Source organism: Ictalurus furcatus, chromosome 15 (genome assembly GCF_023375685.1).
Source record: "Ictalurus furcatus strain D&B chromosome 15, Billie_1.0, whole genome shotgun sequence".
NCBI lineage: Eukaryota > Metazoa > Chordata > Actinopteri > Siluriformes > Ictaluridae > Ictalurus > Ictalurus furcatus.
The window spans coordinates 2,870,324-2,889,642 of record NC_071269.1 but is presented as its reverse complement, the minus strand read 5'-3'; the positions used below and the strand labels follow the sequence as shown (position 1 = coordinate 2,889,642).

The 19,319-nt window shown below is 41.1% G+C and overlaps 1 protein-coding gene across 4 annotated transcripts in view; it reads right to left on the bottom strand.

The window, feature by feature from the left end:
• Positions 1 to 518: 518 nt before the first annotated feature.
• Positions 519 to 19,319, bottom strand: part of fmnl3 (formin-like 3) — a 57,896-nt gene continuing 39,095 nt past the window's right edge. For 2 of the 4 annotated variants that reach the window (XM_053644003.1, XM_053644006.1), the window contains 16 exons: positions 19,153 to 19,302; positions 18,273 to 18,374; positions 16,866 to 17,223; positions 14,514 to 14,600; positions 13,899 to 14,023; positions 13,164 to 13,366; positions 12,041 to 12,275; positions 9,527 to 9,595; positions 9,310 to 9,390; positions 9,083 to 9,212; positions 8,729 to 8,889; positions 7,350 to 7,451; positions 6,536 to 6,628; positions 6,005 to 6,128; positions 4,110 to 4,245; positions 519 to 1,163 (listed from right to left, as the gene is read on the bottom strand). In XM_053644003.1, coding sequence (XP_053499978.1) covers positions 4,154 to 4,245; positions 6,005 to 6,128; positions 6,536 to 6,628; positions 7,350 to 7,451; positions 8,729 to 8,889; positions 9,083 to 9,212; positions 9,310 to 9,390; positions 9,527 to 9,595; positions 12,041 to 12,275; positions 13,164 to 13,366; positions 13,899 to 14,023; positions 14,514 to 14,600; positions 16,866 to 17,223; positions 18,273 to 18,374; positions 19,153 to 19,302 — 2,112 coding nt within the window. In that variant the 3' untranslated portion in view covers positions 519 to 1,163; positions 4,110 to 4,153. Of the gene's footprint in view, positions 1,164 to 3,012; positions 3,059 to 4,109; positions 4,246 to 6,004; positions 6,129 to 6,535; positions 6,629 to 7,349; positions 7,452 to 8,728; positions 8,890 to 9,082; positions 9,213 to 9,309; positions 9,391 to 9,526; positions 9,596 to 12,040; positions 12,276 to 13,163; positions 13,367 to 13,898; positions 14,024 to 14,513; positions 14,601 to 16,865; positions 17,224 to 18,272; positions 18,375 to 19,152; positions 19,303 to 19,319 lie in introns of all 4 variants that reach the window. The other 2 variants (XM_053644005.1, XM_053644004.1) reach the window with 2 other exon arrangements.

The window sequence follows — 19,319 nt, the reverse complement described above, 5'->3', positions numbered from 1 at the left end:
CGTCTCATTTAGAGTTCAAAAATGGTAAATGCTATAGCTAAACTATAAATGTTGGCACCCCTGCAGTATGTATAACTTTTTTATTATTATTATTATTATTCTTTCCTTTTTTTTTTTAAATAAAATAACCACCTGGGTGTGGAACACGCAGCCGGCAGCTTCAATCCATCCAGGTGCATTCAGGAGCACGTTAGTGCTTTCATAAGCAAAGAAAAATTACCAGCAGTATATACAGTCGGAGAGAACTGATATTAGCTTAGTATTAACTATGCAAGGCACATAGTCGCCTGGTAAAATAACACAGGTCCTGAAGAGCAAAGCTTTCTCCTTGGAATCCGACAATACGACGCAATGCACTTTCGGATAATTGTCTATTTACAGTATTTCAACTAATGTTATACACAAAAAAAAAAAAAAAAAAGGGGGGGGGATCAGTACGTACAAAAACAGCAAAACAATCAGTACAAAATTATAAGACTGGCTAAATACTTAAGAAAATAATACTGTCGATTTTTAAAAAAAAAAAAAAAAGGCACTTCTTTAACAAAATGGAATAAGATCTTTTGGTCTGTCGAGCTTAACCCAAGTGGTGTTAATAATCGTGCTGTTGTAATTCTCCATGGAGAAGTAAGGATACAGGTGTAGATGGTGTCGGTCGTTTCTCTCCATCAGCAAGAGTCTTTGTCTATAGATTGCACACGTAAAGTTGCCCATGTTGTGCTGGCAGTGTGTATGGATGTGTCCTCTCACACACCACTCTCCAGGAAATGTCTTTTCCTTTTCCCCCCCAACAAGGCCACACACTGCTGCGTTGTGTGTGTGTGTGTGTGTGTGTTTGGATACGTGTGTGAGTAAAGGAAAGGGTGGGAACTTTTTTTTTTTTTTTTTTTTTTAAACGTCTGTGCTTTTGTAGCTTTGCTGAGAGACAGGGAGAGAAACAAGAGACTCCTCCGATCCAAAAAGGATTTCCATAAATAAATAAAGGACTCGCCCACCCGCTTATAAAACCGACGACGTTTGCTTTGGTCCTGTCCTACACTCCGTCACTGTGAGGTGCAGGGAGATAAGCGCAGGGTGGAGAGGGGTCAGGGAGGGTCTTTAGGGTCGCTTCCACCCGTTTCGGATCACCGCGTCAGCTCGCAGGAACGGCTGGCTTCGGAGATCTGCGGGTGGGGAAGGGACACAGTTAGAGCAGGGAACACTCCGGTTAACAGGGAGTACAAAAATGTCTGGAAATAAGAAGCTATACAAACTTAGTATTTATAAATCACTAGAATTTACTAATCATTCTTTCTAATTCGGTAGCAGTTCTTTGTATACAGCTTCTTAATAATAATAATAATAATAATAAAAAATCATTCCTTAATGACGTATAAACATCATTATATTATAGTTGTTATAATATTGTTGTTCTGCTTTTTGGGGAGAACATGACGTTATTATACTGTAATACTATATCCTATATGAGTGTGTGCGTATTTTGCTTTTAGCACTTAAAAATTAGTCACATTTCTAGAAACACTCGTTAACCCTTTACGGCATGGTGTTGCCACGTGGCAACAATTAAATATTAAATAACTCAAGAAATCTCCGATTTTTTGATGGGCTATAATACAAAACTACTATTTTCTTATGTACTTGGGGGGGAAAGGTGTGTGTGGGGGGGGGGGGCTTTAACGTTTATATAACAATAAACAATGCCATGTCACATGACCAGGAAGTGTTGTTTGCACTTCCTTAACTGCAGTCACATGGGTATGGGGAAGGTCATCGTCAAGGTGAAGGCTCTCAGATTGTGATGAACGTTCCAATAACTAGGCAAAATTACTTAAAGGAAAAAAATTCAACCCTATCTGAGAGAAGTTAACATTTATTTATTTTTTTTGTCATTTAAATGAGTTTATATGTTTGGAGTATTCTATTAAATGCTAAAATGTCATTGTTGCCATATGGCAACAACATGCGATAATGGAAGTGTGGTATGTGCGTTCATGAATTAAAACATAGCAAAATAAAATAAAAAAAAGACACTAGGCTTCTCTAATATTATATTTACAGTTTTTCACATTCCAAGTAATAAAAACTTGTCATTTTAGACATTTTGCATTTTCTAAATTTGATGTTTCCAGAGAAAGATAACTGATCTAGTGAAGCTTTCTATGAGGACTATTCATGGAAGGAGTCTCCAGCGTCAGCATCTTTTTAACCTTTTAACAGGTTTTCTGTGGCTGAAAAATCTTCAGCACGTACAGCTTTATTATTATTATTACTACTACTACAAAATCACAAAGAATTATAGAAAATGTGTCTAGTTTTATAGCTTCTATCCTGTATCTTTTTTTGGGGGTGGGGGGGGTTGGTCGTTCCCCAGCTTATAATGGCGGTCAGATCAGAGCAGCGACAATGTATTGAAATAACAAACCTATCAAAACAACTGCAATGAGTACAAAAATACAACGCATTAAACCATACAGCAATGTAGCGTGTCCAAGTGATCAGCAAGCTCTTCAGTGGCTTTCATCAAGTGAAAATAAATCAGACCGAACGTCTCGGTGGTTAAAATCCGCATTTTCGATTGAAGTCATGTGCAGAACTTGCTGAACACCAGAACTTTGCATGCAAGCTATAATCATAAGCAGTGACACACAGCAGACACGGCAGACATGTTAGCGTTCCATGCAACAGGGACAGACGTGACCAGCTTAGTTTTCCTTTCTGAAAGAGGGGAAACGTTCTAACGCTAAACAACTTTAAAATGGCTCCAAGCTCCTTGGAGCTCATCAGGGTTTCTGGTGAAAATCATATTCTAACGTTAAGTGGACACGTTAGTCCACAGTTCAAGAGGGTAATGTATAGCAACGTACAAAGCGACTGACTCAACAAAATATTCAAGCATTTAAATAAAAAATAAATAAATAAAATAAAAAAAGGCCTTTACAAATATCAGGCACATTTAACCAGCTGCAAAGCATTTCTGCCTGATGAAGCCGGACGTTGTGCTGCCCTCCTTACCCTCCGTTTAGTAAAGGCCCATATTTACTCAGCTCGGTCCTCTGCTCTGTTGGAAACGTAGGAGGAAATCATGTGAGTTGGGGATGAATGACAGAGAAAATGATATTAGCATGTTAGGAGAAGTGAAACTGTAAGGACCGGCGCACAAGCCAGACCTCAGTGGGTGACACAGCACGACTGACTGACTGCAATAGTTCTTCGATTCTGTGATTTGTATTTGATTCTTAAGCTCATCAGCAAGATGCAAAAATACTACTGTGAATGGAGGCATGTAATAAATGCATTCCGGGTTTTTGAGGACATGTACAGTCTTATTTGCCAGAGTCCCCATGGGAAAGGCTTTGCCGGTCCGATCAATCAACAGGCACATCCCAGTTTCCCTTCTCATGTATTCATCATATCTAGGTGTGTTTCCATCCGAATGTTTCACAAATGTTATAGTCTTCTGCTGCCTGTGAGGTGAATCACCTGACAACTGCCCCACCCTCTCTGTAAACTACTCTTGCGCAAAATGGCCGCCGCACGTATTCTGCATTTATTTAGCGCACCGAATGTCTGGAAAACATTTATGAGATGTGCAATGCATGATGCAATCTCTATGTAAATTGTGATAGCAGTGTGTCAGGATGACGGAAACGCACCGAACGGACTAAAGCGCTATCTAAAATTGTACGCTAGTAGGTTTTGAATATTAACTGATTTCCCTTTCACTAAATAAAGAATGCCTAAACCTAGCAAAAAGTCCTCATCCAGAGCAACTTACATTTATCTCATTTATACAACTGAGCAAGTGAGGGTTCAGGACCTTGCTCAAGGGTCCAACAGTGGTAGCGTGGCAGTTTGCTACCTCAGCTAAGCAAAATCTTTTGTTTGAATTGAAACCAATGGATGGAAAGCCCAGTTCAGAGGGATGACCCGGGATCAGTTCCTCATCATCCGTAGAACTGATCCCAGACCAACACCTTTTTTCATCCCTACAGCCCAAAGATTAGTAAAGGAGTGGTTGCTGGTGCTCTGTGGAGAAACAGGAAGCTCATGCATGTGTCCCGTAGCATGCAGGTTTTTAGGGGAGGGGGAAACAAAAAGAACTGAACAACCTTCTGAATTAGGGACAGGTTTTGAGAGGGAACTTAGGGAGGGGCTAGCAGTTGGACTCGTCGTACAGGTTGGTGTCACAGAAGAAGCGCGAGCCCCGCTTGGCCGTGCGCGCTGTAAACGGCACACTCTTCAGCACTGATGGGAGGGAAGGGAGGTTAGAACAGCAATATTAGACCTGATTTATGTCTGTGTGTGCTCCTGAAGAGAGCCAAACCTTCTCCTTGCACACAATCCTTTCCTATTCATTTGTATAAATGCTTGTTACACCTCAATAATATGTCAGTACAAGCAATTAATATTCAGCCAGTTAAGCATCAACTCACAATATACCTCAACATTGTTGATTTCTCAACTGATTGGACGGATGGTGTTGATTTAATCTTCATAAGGTGCCGCAGGCATGAAACTTCTTGGGTACATTCAGGGCGTGGTCCCGAAGATACTTATCAAGGATTTGAATATCAAAATTCCTCTGATAACATTCGTTCAGATAGGTCTCAAGATGACGTGAGCCAAATTTGTTAAAGATTGGACAAAATTGGGAGGAATGGCAATTGGATGCAAGCATTTTTAGCATGTTATTCTAACTTTTGACCAGTAAGTGGCACTGTCACAAAATTTGTTGCATAGCCTCAGGGTATGGTCCTGAAGGAGCCTACCAAATTTTGTGTCAGTGTGCAAGGTCCTTGCTGAGACACAGCCTCGCATACTGTTTGGCGGCTTTGCCGTCCGATTTGTTGCCACGTTACAGGCAAACTGTTTAGAATATCAACATCCTTTCAATAACTTTGTGAGGCTTACTCGGAGGATGGTGTGCGCCACATTTGGTGATAATTGGAATATCATGTGAGGTTCACCGAGTGTATTTTCCCCCGAAAATGCTGCTCGCAGCTTTTAGATCTTAATAACTTCGAGAGAGAAAAGGATAATAATCTGCTTCAGCGTGGTAAGAGTAGTTTTGCTCCACATCACATGCACCAGAGTGTATTGTTCCTTACGCAACTTACACAGTTAAGATCCGGGCTCTACGGAGGTTGATGCTTCACTGGCTGCTCCACACTGCTGGTTCGTAAGATTAAAAAGGCTTTTAAACAAACAATAACGGCTTCTTTTTAGAGGTGAAACCTAGCCTTAATCTCATTTTCAAACAGGAATTCGCACCGATGGTGGTGTTTATGTGGATTCCAACGGAACACCTGGATTCATGTTTCAAAATGGAGAGGCAACTGGAGAATGTGGACACCAAGCATGAATGACTTCGCTTAACCATTAAGCTAGCTGGTGTCCATGTAGCCATTATGTATTTTAATCTGAATAGCAACATTTTCCTTTAGATTTGTTGGTTACTAAAAAAAAAAACAACTTTCAAATAAAATTTCACTGCTATCTGAACTACCATGGGTTCTGCCATATTTAGAAATGCCATCTTGTGAATTAGCAATGTAGTGATGAATACCACTGAGCTAAGACGTACTCCGTGTGAACGTAGCATTAGTATAATTTGTCTGGGAAATGTTCTTTGTTTTAGCACTGTCTTTAGTAAACCTTTCAAATCCTAGTAAGTAGTAACAAGAGACACAGACAAAACATTTAGACTGGTTCAGACTAAACAAAAGCATTAGATGAGATTAATGCTTCCCTTTTGATCGCAGTGACAGGAGAAGTCCATCCTGAACTACTTGCATTACCTTAATGAAGCGTGCTTAGATTTGTTCCCTGAGAACGGATGTATCGTAAATCACAGTGTATCAGTATCAGTGTAGCTACTGTTCACTTGGTTGAAGGGGACACTGCGTAGCGTAACACATGGTGCATTGGCGTTGTGAGGAGCCCAGCACCACAACAGTGATCCTGGAGCTGGGAATGATGGGATTTGCAGTCCTGTGTTTCCCACCTGTGATGATGTCCTCGATGGTTCCGTCTTTGCCCTCGTAGACCGGACGGTGGTCTTTGGCCTGTCGCCGTCTCAGCTCGGCGATGAGCTCATGCTGCTGCTGCCTCTTCTTCTGAGCTTGCACCTGTAGGAGAACAGAGCGTACGCGTTCTACACAGGGTCTGTCAACATGACTCGTCGGCCAATCGTGTGGCGGCAGCGCAATCATGCCGATACACATCGAGAGCTTCGTGAGGTTCACAACAAATGACAGAATGCCAAAAATACTATAAAAACCTGTGGTGATGGAAATCATAACAGAGTTAGGAGATAACTAAAACAACATGCTACTCTGCAGGCCACAAGGGGGCCCCCTGCGAAAGCCATGGTAAGAACTATTATCGCAAAAATGTTTTACAAAAAAAAAAGACAAAAGAGCTGACAAAAGAGCTAAAATTATAGCAGAAGCTGGAGAGAGAGTGTGTGTGTGTGTGTGTGTGTGTGTGTGTGTGTGTGTGTGTGTGCGTGCACTTGAAAGTTAGCATGTCATACCTTTGGGTCATGCTGTTTGGCCTCCTGAGCAAGCAGTTTCTCCCTCATAGCTTCCTCCTGTTTCTTCCTCTGTTCGTTTTCCTCAACCGCATCCTGAAAACACACACACACACACACACACACATAAACATCGTTATAGAAGTCCAGCTTTAACAGTTTACCCTACTTTACAGTCCAAACAGTCTAACCGGATATTCCAAGAAAGAAAAGCTGAGCATTGTAATTGTACTTCTAATTATGTACAAACACGCGTACACACACACACACGCAACACAGACCCTGAGGCTGCCTGTTTCCTCATGCAGGTCCATAAATCCAAGTGAAGGACAATGTGAGGAACAGGCGTGTGTATGAGTGTGTGTCCGGGTCAGAGCGGAGAGTGCTCAAGCCCAGCCTAAACACAGCCAGTGCTCTTTTAACTAAACGCAGCTGCATCTTCCTGTTATTCATCCGTCATTCTCCTCCCCTCACCCGCACAACCTGCTCTCGTCTTTCGACACTACACTACGGACGGACACTCACAAGCAGAACACCATTTAACCCTTTAAAACTCCCAGGAGCTGTCAGCAAGACTCGATTCTTCAAGCTCGTAACTACATCGCAATCCTATCATCTTCACTGTAGTTACCGAGTAATTTATCTGCTATGACTTTAGATGAATACTAACTGGGATTTCTGTCTTTATACTGTGCATCATCGTCATGTAGTCAGCAGGTGTTTCCTCATTCGGGATCTGTTGTATAATTAATAATAAGATCTGTGTGTGCGTGTGTGTGTGTATGAGAGAGCGAGAGAGAAATGAATCTGAACGTACTTTGTAGGCTTTGATGAAGCGCACGAACACGGGGAAGAACACAGACGGAGGAGTTGTCTTGGGACTCTCACCAAAGTACATGACCACAGTGTTGAAAGCCTCCTGTATGCGTGTTAAAAGAAAAAAAAAAATGCACTGAGTCGACTGTAAATAAGCAGTAATACAGTCCCCTCCAAAAGTATTGGAACGGCAAGGCCAATTCTATTGCTTTTGCTATATATTGATGTTCGGGTTTGAGATCGAAAGACGAACATGAGACGACAGATCAGATATTTAGATCTAGATGTGCAAAACAACTTAAAACATGGCACCTCTGGTGGCAGACCACCCAATTTTTAGGTGAGCAAAAGTATCGGAACAGATCGTCTTAAAGGTAAATAACACTTGCGTATCCTTTCGTGACCCACTGACATCACCAAAGTGTTACACTTTTCCAGGCTTGTACTGCAACTTCTTTCTGTTGTTGTTTGTTTTGGGGGGGGTTCTACCTTCAGTCTCATCTTCAGGAGGTGAAACGCATGCTCACGTGGGTTAAGGTGTGGTGATTGACTTGGCTAGTCTAAAACCTTCCACTTTCCCCCACCTTATGAAGTCATTTGTTGTGTTGGCAGTGCGTTTTGGGTCACTGTCTTGCTGCATGATGAAGACGGTCTGTTTCTGTAAACTTCCTGCTCCAGAAACGGCCATGCAAGCCCAATCCATGACACTACCACCACCATGTTTCACAGATTTTATAATTTTATGTTTTGGATCATGAGCAGCTCCATTCTTTCTCCACACTTTGGTAAAGCTTACTTTTGTGGCTCATCTCTCTATTTTTTTTGCAAATTCCAGTCTGGCTTTCTGATTCTTTCGGCCGTTCGCGTTCTGATCTGTTGATTCTGATTCTGATCTGTGGATCATACTCGTCTTTTGATCTCAAACCCAAATGCCTTCAATGCATAGCAAAAACAATAGAACTGGCCTTGGTGTTCCAATACTTTCAGAGGGGACTGTATGTCGAGTGGGTTGTAGCAAGATTCACAATTTCATCCACAAACAAATCTCTCACCTAGACATACAAATTAAAACAACAGTCATGCCTTTCCAATTAACAGGTTAACTGAGAAATCCTGCTATAGGGGACTGGATAAATTTGCCTAGTGTAATATGTAAGCATGCTGAGGTGTGCTGATATAGAGAAATAATCATTGACAGGGTGGTGAGCTTGGCCTCACACGAAACAGAGTTACCCTGAAGCTAATCACATGTTTTTTATATCGTGATGGGTCTCCACAAGGACAGGAATATTTAACATTTTTTAAATTGTGGGGGCATTCAGCATTGTAGCATTGCATTAATAATTATGTAAGAGAAACCTGTGTGTGTGTGTGAGTTACCTCAGCGGTCTTGGCGTCTTTCTGCAGCTTGTCCAGTTGCGGGTCGCTGGCCTGCAGGAAACCCTTGAGGACGGCGTGATCATGCAGACTGCACTCTCTTCTGATCAGCTCCATTCCTTTTCCCAGCTCCTTCACATCCAGCAGCACATTCTCCAAGGACACTATACACACACACACACAAACATGCATGAAATAATCACGATTACTTTCCTTAGCCAAGAAACATTTACTTAATTGGAGTCTGACTTTGCAGTTGCAGGTATTGTAACACGCTAAAAGTGTAGAATGATGAAAGAAGTCAATAGTACAGCTAATACCAACATCCCAGGAGTCTTATTTTGTGCTTTTACTTGCCTGCTGCGGCTTTGTCCACAAAGTGCAACTCGTTGTAGAAGTTAGCGAGCTCTGGGTATTTCTCCCTCACTATCAGAGCGATGTAGTGAAGTAACGTCATCTTGCGGTCGGTAGACTTTGTGTCCAGCAGCTGGAACAGCACAAACACAGGACGGTTAAAGAATACGGTGAGGTTGAATATGTTATATTCACGTAGTAAAACAGTCCCATTAGGTCATCCGTCATACCAGATCCAAACTTTGGAGCTTGAAACCATAGACCGAGCCTCTTTTACTACTGTTCATGTAGTTACCCAAGGCCAGGATAATCTGTACAAAGACATGGGAGGGAAAATGGTCAGATCTATAATATTGTAGTATATCATGACAAATTTAGGCTAGACTGATAACGATGTCTTGTTTTTGGTAGAGAGTTTAATACAGATCATGGCATAAAATCTCCTACCTCAAGCATTCTTTTCAGCTTTGGAGAAGACTTCACAGAGGCCGAAGCAGCAATGATGGCATTGAGTTGCTGGGGAAAATAAAGACTATGACATCCACTGATATACACAATCGTTCTTTTTTTTTAGGAACCTGTTAAAGATGTCTTTCATAATTGAAGCAAATTATTAATAGTAATTTAGTAGTAGTGGTGGTGGCAGTAGTAGTAGTAGTAGTAGTGTCATTGCTAGTATTAGCAGTAGAATTTGTATTGGTTGTAGGATATAGTACAAATAGTAGTAGTATTAGTGTTATTAGTAGTAGCAGTATAAGTGGTAGTATAAATTGTAGTATTGGTGTTAGTAGTATTAGTAGAAGAAGTAGCAGCTGTATTAGCAGGCGGAGGAGAGATAATAGTATTAGTGGTACTACTAGAAGTCTTATTATCAGCAGTATTAGTACTAGTATTAGTAGTAGTAGGAGAAGCAGTATGAATGTTAGTAGTAGTAATACTAGTAACAGTATTTGTAGTACAAGAAGTTTGTTTTAGTAGTAGTAGTAGAATTAGCAGTAGTTGTATGAATTTTAGTAGTAGTAGAAATAGTAGTTTTAGTGTTAGTAGTAGTAGTAGAAGTAGTAGTCACAGCAGTAGTAGTATTAGTGGTAGTAGTAGTAGAAATAGTAGTTTTAGTGTTAGTAGTATTAGTAGAAGTAGTAGTATTAGTGGTAGTATTAGTAGAAGTAGTAGTAATATGAATTTTGGTAGTATTAGTATGAGTAGAAATAGTATTAGTAGAAGTAGTAGCTACAGCAGTAGTAGTAGGAAGAGGAGTAGAAGTAGTTGTAGTATGAATTTTGGTAGTAGTATGAGTAGAAATAGTAGTTTTACTATAAATAGTATTAGAAGTAGTAGTCACAGCGGTAGTAGTATTAGTAGTGGTAGTAGTAGTAGTAGTAGAAATAGTAGTTTTAGTGTTAGTAGTATTAGTAGAAGTAGTAGCTACAGCAGTAGTAGTATTAGCAGCAGTATGAGTAGTAGGAAGAGGAGTAGAAGTAGTTGTAGTATGAATTTTGGTAGTAGTATGAGTAGAAATAGTAGTTTTAGTGTAAAGAGTATTAGTAGAAGTAGTAGTCACAGCGGTAGTAGTATTAGTGGTAGTAGTAGTAGTAGTAGTAGTAGTAGGAAGAGGAGTAGAAGTAGTTGTAGTATGAATTTTGGTAGTAGTATGAGTAGAAATAGTAGTTTTAGTGTAAAGAGTATTAGTAGAAGTAGTAGTCACAGCGGTAGTAGTATTAGTGGTAGTAGTAGTAGTAGTAGTAGTAGTAGGAAGAGGAGTAGAAGTAGTTGTAGTATGAATTTTGGTAGTAGTATGAGTAGAAATAGTAGTTTTAGTGTTAGTAGTATTAGTAGAAGTAGTAGTCACAGCGGTAGTAGTATTAGTGGTAGTAGTAGTAGTAGAAATAGTAGTTTTAGTGTTAGTAGTATTAGTAGAAGTAGTAGCCACAGCGGTAGTAGTATTAGTGGTAGTAGTAGTAGAAATAGTAGATTTAGTGTTAATAGTATTAGTAGAAGTAGTAGTAATATGAATTTTGGTAGTAGTAGTATGAGTAGAAATAGTATTAGTAGAAGTAGTAGCTACAGCGTTAGTAGTATTAGCAGCAGTAGTAGTAGTAGGAAGAGGAGTAGAAGTAGTTGTAGTATGAATTTTGGTTGTAGTATGAGTAGAAATAGTAGTTTTAATGTAAATAGTATTAGTAGAAGTAGTAGTCACAGCGGTAGTAGTATTAGTGGTAGTAGTACTAGTAGTAGAAATCGTAGTTTTAGTGTTAGTAGAAGTAGTAGTAATATGAATTTTGGTAGTAGTAGTATGAGTAGAAATAGTATTAGTAGAAGTAGTAGCTACAGCGTTAGTAGTATTAGCAGCAGTATGAGTAGTAGGAAGAGGAGTAGAAGTAGTTGTAGTATGAATTTTGGTAGTAGTATGAGTAGAAATAGTAGTTTTAGTGTTAATAGTATTAGTAGAAGTAGTAGTCACAGCGGTAGTAGTATTAGTGGTAGTAGTACTAGTAGTAGAAATCGTAGTTTTAGTATTAGTAGAAGTAGTAGTAATATGAATTTTGGTAGTAGTAGTACGAGTAGAAATAGTATTAGTAGAAGTAGTAGCTACAGCGTTAGTAGTATTAGCAGCAGTAGTAGTAGTAGGAAGAGGAGTAGAAGTAGTTGTAGTATGAATTTTGGTAGTAGTATGAGTAGAAATAGTAGTTTTACTGTTAATAGTATTAGTAGAAGTAGTAGTCACAGCTGTATTAGTAGTAGTAGGAGGAGGAGGAGAAATAATAGTATTAGAGGTAGTACTAGCAGTAGTGGTAATACTAGACGTATTTTTAGTAGTAGTAGTCGAGGTAGTAGTAGAGGTAGTAGTAGCAGTGTTAGCAGCGTCAGTATTAGTAGTAGTAGAAAGTAGTAATATTAGTGTTAGTAGAATTAGTAGAAATATTAATAGACAATTAAAGCCTCATTACTAAGCTGGCTCACCGGGGTAAGCATGCCAATGTTGTCATTGAAGTTCCCCACGAAAGTGATGATGCTCATCCTCTGTGTCAGGCGCTCAATCTTGCTGAAGAGGAGCATGAAGCGGTCTTCCTCAGCCAGCTGCTCCAGAGGCCGCCGTTCCTTCTCGTACTGACGCAGCAGCTTACTCTCTGCCTCCGTGGGCAGGAAACGCATCAGACATTCCACAAAGTCCACCGGCAGGGCCTTGAGATCAAACCTGCAATCATCAACACGCACATATCAGTTCCCGTGACTTGAGGGTGTAATCCATGAGGAAGATAAAAGCTGAAAACTGGCCTCATTTCAATGTACACTAGGCCAAGAGGTCTGTTATTAAGAAGTCTTCTATCATCAGTTATGGAAAACAAATCAAATTCCTTGTCAGATGATATTACAGACGATAAGCGTGGGTTACATTATTTAGTTCAATAGTTCATTAACTAAATGATCCTGACTTTGTTATCTTAATATTCTGCAGTTATTTTATATCAGAGGTAGAAGTAATGAACTGGAAATGAAAATAGTTCCAATGATAAGATTTGGGGTTTATTTGTTTCAATCAGCACACTCTTCCTTTCTGTTAGAGAGAAAAATACCCCAAAGTGTGTGTAAAAAAGCATTACTGAATGTTAGAACTAGTCTTATATTAAATTTGAAAAACATTTGATCCCACAAGTGGCTTTTCCGAAATGTGTATGTTGGAATTTTGTTTACGAGACATAAAGGCATAAACAGGCGTGAATCAGCGGTGTGGTTCTCTCAGCACTGTAAGTTTTAATAAAACTGTCATAGGTCCACGTTTATGTTTATTTCCATTTACACCCGTCTCAGTTTAGCTCTAGTGCTCCTTATAATTTAGTTCAGTGTGTTTAGTTTCGCTTCTGCTTCTCTTCGTGTTTACTTGCATTACGTAGCGTTCACCATGCTTTTTCAATGTCGTTTCTGTTACTGCCATTTATCCTTGTTCAATGCATTGATTTCACTTGGTCAGTAAACCCTATTACACCAGTGTCCATCTGTATGCTGTTGTTTAGTCTTATAACATTTCTCTTCATTGACTAAATTAGCTCTTTTGAGTGAATGCAGGCAGGGGATGGTTGCTCACGTTTGGATGGCTCTGCAGATCTCCTCCGTGCTCTTGTTGGCCTTGCGAAGTGTGATGGCCAGGTTCTTGGAGCGATTAGCATCGAGCAGCTGAACTTTGTTCATGACCTTACTGGAGGTTTTGCTCTTTGTACAGGACAGATCAACCACAGCACCCTGTGCTTTAGTCTTAAAGAGCTCCTCAAACTTCTCCAGGTCCAGCTCCTACGCACAACACAATACATAGCAATTCATGAGAGGAAATCTGCATGTCCGGTGCATCCACGCATTAGGAGAATCTGAGACTTAACGAGGGTGGACAAATCATACATTCATTCGTGTCAATGTGTTTGCCAGGTCCCATATTATGCTTGCCCAATTAAGTGCAAAGAACTAGGCTACATGTCATGTCAAGTACCCCTCTCTGCAAAAACAAACAATCCAGGGGATGGAGTCAGACCTGATCTGGCTTTGCAGAGTCGAGCTAAAAGTCGACTGTGTTTCGGGTTAGGGTGAAGCTTAAAGGAGGCTCCTGGTCCATCCCCTGGAGTCTGGCTAGCGTTTTTATTGTCACTTGGTGAAGTGAAACACGAGATAACTGGATGTTCTGCTAGCATTATAGTTATATAATTGTTTTGTGTGGCACTGTGCAGTATTTTGCTCACAGATTTGTCACTATTTCCACATCTCTTCGTATTCCTGATAGTATATCCTGATCGCAAACTCAAAGACAGAACGTAGCCCAAGTGAGACTCACCTCAAGCACTCGCTCATCATCAATCTCGTTGAAGACAGTGCCATTGATCTGGTTGGGCTTCAGAGCGGTCCAGTTAAATATAGGAAGACGGAACTTGGTCTTTATGGGCTTCTTGATTCGGATGGCTACAGATTTAAACACAGAGGTAAAATGTATTATTATTATTATTATTGTTGTTGTTGTTGTTATTTAAGTGTATCATACAGCGTTTTAAAATGTGCATCTCATCTTAAATGCATTTGGCAACCCAATAACGTACATTCAATTCTGGACCCTGCTTACTTCTCCTCTTTCAACTTCAAGAGAAGGATGTAAATGAACTTAAAATAAATTTGATAAAACAGTTGTTTTGCTAGGAGTCTCAATTAGATCAAGTAAGGAAGGAAATAGAGATATTTTTTTTTTCCAAAAACAGGAAGGAGGGTGCAGTCTTGTTTTTAAGCGTACTCCACTAGAGAGCAGAGGCAAACGTATTGGAAGTCCGAATAACTAGAAAAAATGAATGTCTAAACAGTGTCAGGATTCTCCGGAAGGACAGCGGTGACGGAACAATAATATGTCTGCATGCATTGAGATTCTGGAAAAGTCTGTATGTTAATGTATTCATACGCTCACCTGATAAACCAACACTGAGGATGACTGAAGGTGAAGCTCCAGGAAGTGGAGGAGCCAAAGGTGGGGGTGGAGGAGGTAGACACTCTGCTATAAAACAGACATCACATGTTAACTCTTTTCTGAAAGCTTCACATCGACCAGGCTGTAAAAAAAAAACAACACTGCCAGCCAGCACAGGACATTATCAGCAGTGAGGCCAGAGATCACTCATGACACAAATTTATCCCCAGTACAGCTGTTTCCCCCACAGAAAGGCCGTGTATGTGTGTGTGTGTGTGTGTGTGTGTGCCTGCTCTCCTGAGCTGAAGGAAACTCCCTACTTTTCCCTTTCCTGCCGCTTAAACTGGTCACAAAACATGTCATCTTTGAAAGCAACTGGAAAGACCTGTTTGCCTCACACCTCCAGGTTTCCTCCGGGTACGCCGCTTATCTCCCCAGTCCAAAGACTTGCGTTGTAGGCTGATTGATATAAATTGTCCATAGTGTGGGCGCACGGTGGCTTAGTGGTTAGCACGTTCGCCTCACACCTCCAGGGGTCGGGGGTTCGATTCCCACCGTGGCCCTGTGTGTGCGGAGTTTGCATGTTTACTCCGGTTTCCTCCCCCAGTCCAAAAGACATGCATGGTAGGCTGATTGGCGTGTCCGTAGTGTGTGAATGTGTATGTGATTGTGCCCTGCGATGGATTGGCACCCTGCCTTGTGCCCGATGCTCCCTGGGATAGGCTCCAGGTTTCCCCGTGACCCTGAAGGAAGGATAAGTGGTATAGATGATGTATGGATGGATGTCCATAGTGTATGAATGGGTGTGTAAATATGTGAACAGTTGTGCCCTGTGATGGGTTGGCACCCTATCCAAGGTGTCCCCTGCCTCATGCCCCAAGTTCTCTGGGATAGGCTCCAGGCTCCCTGCGACCCTGTGTAGGATAAGCGTTACAGAAAATGGATGGATGGATACATAATTGGGGGACAAATGTGTTCATTTGCCTCAGACCTCCGGGGTTGGGGGCTCAAATCCTGCCTCTACCCTGTTTACACAGAGCTTGCAGGCTCTCAGGTGTTTCCTCCAGGTACTATGGTACTATGGTTTTCTCCCCCAGTCCAAAGATATGCATTGTAGGCTGATTTGCATTTCCAAATTCTCCATGGTGTGTGAATGCCCTGCAATAGGCTGGCACCCTGTCCAGTTCTCTAGGACAGGCTCCAGGCTCCCCGCAACCCTGCGTAGGATAAGCGGTATGGAAAATGGAAGGATGGATACATAATTGGACTAGAATTCTCAGTTCAATCCTAAGCTCAGGCTGCATGTTTTTCCTGTGTCAACATGGGTTTCCTCTGGTTTTCTCCCACCACTTCAGCTTGGATGGATGGATGGATGGATCAATCGCTACATTGACATTATATCTGCCTATACTGATGGTTCACCTTCATAATTGCAAGAGACCCACATTTGTCTTTAAAATGAACGTACCCATCCCCATAAAACATCTCACATACACACATTGATCTTGCTTGAATTGATTCCCTGAACATCCAGTAAATCACAAGTTTCCCCATGTCTCCACTGAACATATTATTCACTGCTCTTGCTGTCCTCTGTTGTTGTTTTGCTCCATTGCCAACAGAATGACAACAATGATACGTGCCTGTGCATAAAGTGCGTTGGGAAAAACCCACTTGAATTCCAATCTGACAGTTTCATATTACATGGCCACTTATTGGAAATGTATTCAATCTAGGACCATATGCAAAAGTGGCAAAAGATTGGATTTTTGTGTCCACACAGACCTGAATAAGTGTCTAATTAAGGCAGAAAATCAGATTTGTGTCACTTCAGTCTGGTGCTGTAAATATAGCCTGTGGTCGGTTGGCTGGATGGATAGGTAGATGAATCAATAAGTTGGACTTTAAGCACTGCTATTCTACATTTGAGGGTACATTTACATCATTTGTATGTGGGGAACACATATGTTCTTGTACAATATCTATACAGAGTGTCTCCAAACAGTCTTTCTGTATCCAGTTCTAATCATTCCATCCACAGAAACGCCACACAGACAGTAACCTGAGGCCAGAATCAAATCAGACACCCCGGAGCTGTGAGGCGGCAAGGCATCCCACTGTGTAACTTCTTTTTTTCAAATGTATGTGATGTGCAAGGCAGAAAGCTTCAGTGTACTGAAATGAATAAATGAATGAATTCACGGTATCAAAACATCTGAAAACGACCAAAAATCAAACACCAATTCAACTAATTCTAACCCTCAAAGGCCTCCAAGTCTGCCCTTAGCATTTTGGGAATTTAAAACAGCCACTAAATGAGCCATGCATCAACATATTTCTCTGTCACTGTACCTGCTGGGGGGAGAGGTGGAGGTGGTGGAGGTGGAGGTGGCGGAGGAGGTGGTGCAGGCGTTTCCACAGTAACAGCGGGCAAACTGACACCAAAGATGCTGCTGCCTGAGCTCAGATCCCCAAGAGGAGCTCCAGTCATAATGTCTATAGGCCCTCCTGCTCTTCCTCCTCCTCCTCCTCCACCCAGGGCTTCGATTGCAATGTCTCCGTCAGGCTGTTTCCTTAGGCGGATAGTTCCCTGCTGCTCAAGCTCCAGCAGCCGCTTTTCAATGTTAGTGTGTCTCTGGAAGGCGGCGTCCTTCTCTTGTATAACACGTCGAAGTGTGCGCACCTGAGAGCTCGTCGATTCATACGTCTCCTGTGTACAGTGATAGCAAGAGGAAACGATTAAAGCAGGGCAAAATACGTAGTTGCGTTTTAAAGGAGCAGTCTGTCATATTTAGCGCCCTCTACTGCCGGCACGGTGATCTGCAACCGTAATGAAAACAATGACAAGAGTTTCTCTCTCATCATTTGGACCCTGCCACCTCTGTTTAAACTACACATGCCTCGTGACTTGCCTTTTAATTAAAAACATATGTGTGAGCAGAAGCACAGTTTATTTCTGGGACAGAAAAAAATAAATGTCAACAGAAGCCTCTAATTAAGAAAGTAGTGAAATCTTTTTCACGGCAGTACTGTGAATCCGAATGTTTCTGAGGTGTCTTTAAAAATAAAACATCATTACTGGTCTAGAAACATGTTTGTACATTACAGACTACACCTTTAAAGCGCTCGTTTCTGAATTTGGAATCCCAGATACAAAAACGCAACCAGAAATCTGCTATTTTTAAATCTGCTCTCTGCTATATGATGTAATCCTGTATTAGAATTCTAAACGGAAGAAATCATCTTACTTATAACTCGTAAATTAAAAGCAGTTTGTGGTAAAAGAACCCAATGTATGTTCAAGTTCTAATACAGTGTGTTACATCTAATACCGTGCATTACGTCAGGGACGTCCTTCCGCATGAATAAATATCTTATCAGAGCTCTGACTCAACATTTGATTGAGCTTCATTTAGGCATATAATGGATATTTCCTTGCGAGTAATGTAACAGTGCGAGTCTAAAAATAAATAAATAAATAAATAAATAAAAAGCTTACCATTAATCAACCATCAACCCTAAGTAATATATATATATAGGAATATATTTGGTAAAAATAAATAAATAGCATGCCATTCTCTTCTAAGCTATATTATATTACAACATAGTCATGTAAGCTGATTATAGCCTAATAGCGCAGCACAGTATATGTGCTGCCAATAAACCACAGTAAATAATATAATAAAAACAGTCATTTCTAACAGTGTCCATTTCCAAGGCTGCCGAGTTCTAAAATGCTACATAAAAGCGCAGTCTTACCCGAATGGCTGCAAGATCCTTGTCTTTCTGTAGGAGTTGCTTCTCCAGATCAGCGACTTTCATCACCGTCTCATTCTCTACTTCCAGAAGCTTCTCGGTCACCTAGTCCGGGCAGAAGAACAGGGAGAGACAGAGAGAACATGGCAGAGAGACGCCAGGGATGAGGAGGAAACAGAAAGGGAGGCAGAAGAGAGTGAGTTATCGATCATAGAACCGAGAGTGCGGGCAGCCATCCCATAACCATTTCCCAGCTGATGATGTTTATGATACTGCTCTCTGCCTTTCTGTCGTGCTTTCTCTTTCTACTTTGGGGCAATACCGATGAAATAAACTTCCCAGCCTGACGCAGCAGGGAAAGCAGTGGAAACACTTTCAGTTTTGAATCAGCCTTGACGATACACATTAAGAATATTTGGGGAATTCTTTAGGGGGTTTTTTTGTTTTTGTTTTTTTTTCCCCCGTCTCCACCACCCCTATGATTTCTAAACCCAGAGAGTCACTGTGCATGTCTCAAGCCAGAGCATGACGTTTGCTATGAAGATATCTCAAGCCTGTAGTGTGGCCTACTGCTTACACGCACCAACAATCTACGGAATTGTTTGCATTCCAGACATTGTTCCCATAAATTGTTCTCATTTATACTCGCCAAGTCTCCGACTGAAAACAAATAACACACCAGACCACTCGATGCACTCCAATTCCACTGCAGTTTAATAGCTAGGTACATTTGCTAGCAGTAGTTGTGGCAATAGATGCTGGGAAAGAGTCTAATAGCTTTATTCAGGTCAAGTGATAATAAATTTATAGACACATTTATGCCCAGTGGACAAGATCATAATAAAAAATTTTTTTAAAAATAAGCACATCAGTCGTTTCTCACATGAGACAGATGGTCCTCCAATTCCTCCACTTTCTCCAGAGCCACATTCTTAGTCTCTGCGTCCTCCAGAAGTCCTCCCACGTCGAACACGTTGTCCAAGTAGGCCTGGATCTGCACCGACAGCTTATCGCTCTCTGTGTGCTTGGATTTCTGCCAGGACAGAGACC